Here is a 1,129-nt window from a genome sequence, read left to right as displayed (position 1 = left end):
GGCACCAAAACCACAAACCACCAAACCACCAAGACCACCAAACACCAAGCCATCAAACACCAAAGCACCAAACCAACCGCAGCCACCAAACCACCAAGCCACCAAACCACCAAGCCACAAAACCACCAAACCACCACGACTGGACGAAAGAATGAAAGATGGGAGAATGAGGGTGGTGACACGCTACCAGCTGCGTGAGTGACGTGCCCTCACATAAGAGTATCAAGTTGTAACAACAAGTTGTGAAGAAAGTAAGGATGTCAAACTGCCAACAAAACACAGCACCAGTCTAGGTGACATGTTCAAGGGACGCAGCACCCATCTACGTGACGTATTCAAGGAACGCGGCACCCATCTACGTGACGTATTCAAGGGACGCAGCACCCGTCTACGTGACGGATTCAAGGGACACAGCACCCGTCTACGTGACGTATTCAAGGGACGCGGCACCCATCTACGTGACGTATTCAAGGGACGCATCACCCGTCTACGTGACGTATTCAAGGGGCGCAGCACCAGTCTACGTGACGTATTCAAGGGACGCAGCACCAGTCTACGTGACGTATTCAAGGGACGCAGCACCAGTCTACGTGACGTATTCAAAGGACGCAGCACCAGTCTTAGCAGCGTGCGAAATTAACGGGAGTCCGGAGTCAAATACTGCCTGATTTACTGTCGGACTCCCTGATTTGACATATGCAGGAGTCCATGTGACTCCTGAAAATTCTGCCATACTAACTAGTTCGTTCCGGAGCACGGCCTCGCGGAATTACTGTATTTGTTCAGCTAATGTCCAAAGCAAACTTGGCAGACGTGCAACTGCATGAATCTTATAAATGAGCACATGCGTTATTGTTAATATCTTTAATTTTGAACCTCAGACTGCGGACTCCCTCATTTTGCTGCGGACTCCCTCTTTTTGAGGGTAGGGAGTCCGTTGGACTCCCTTGTTCAAAAGTTAATTTCTACCACTGAGTCTACGTGACGTATGTAAGGGACACAGCACCAGTCTAGGTGACGTATTTAGGTTAGCGCATAACGTGTTAAATTATGCACACCTCCCCGTACGTCTCCCTTACCACATGTCTGTCTTCCCCCACCACAACCGCCGCCGCCGCCGCCGCCGCCG

At 50.8% G+C, this 1,129-nt stretch overlaps 1 protein-coding gene across 1 annotated transcript; it reads left to right on the top strand.

Annotated features, from left to right (window-relative positions):
• Positions 1 to 298: 298 nt before the first annotated feature.
• On the top strand, positions 299 to 640 carry LOC106818183. The gene has a single exon (XM_014822910.1). The coding sequence runs from the start codon at positions 299 to 301 to the stop codon at positions 638 to 640; it is 342 nt and encodes a 113-aa protein (XP_014678396.1).
• Positions 641 to 1,129: the final 489 nt, after the last annotated feature.

Source organism: Priapulus caudatus, unplaced genomic scaffold, assembly GCF_000485595.1.
Source record: "Priapulus caudatus unplaced genomic scaffold, Priapulus_caudatus-5.0.1 Scaffold2078, whole genome shotgun sequence".
Lineage (NCBI taxonomy): Eukaryota > Metazoa > Priapulida > Priapulimorpha > Priapulimorphida > Priapulidae > Priapulus > Priapulus caudatus.
The sequence above is the reverse complement of the archived record's forward strand: the minus strand, read 5'-3'. Positions and strand labels throughout refer to the sequence as shown.

Bases quoted from the DNA above. Each gene is read 5' to 3' on its own strand.
- LOC106818183 (XM_014822910.1), top strand. From the start codon at position 299: ATGTTCAAGGGACGCAGCACCCATCTACGTGACGTATTCAAGGAACGC.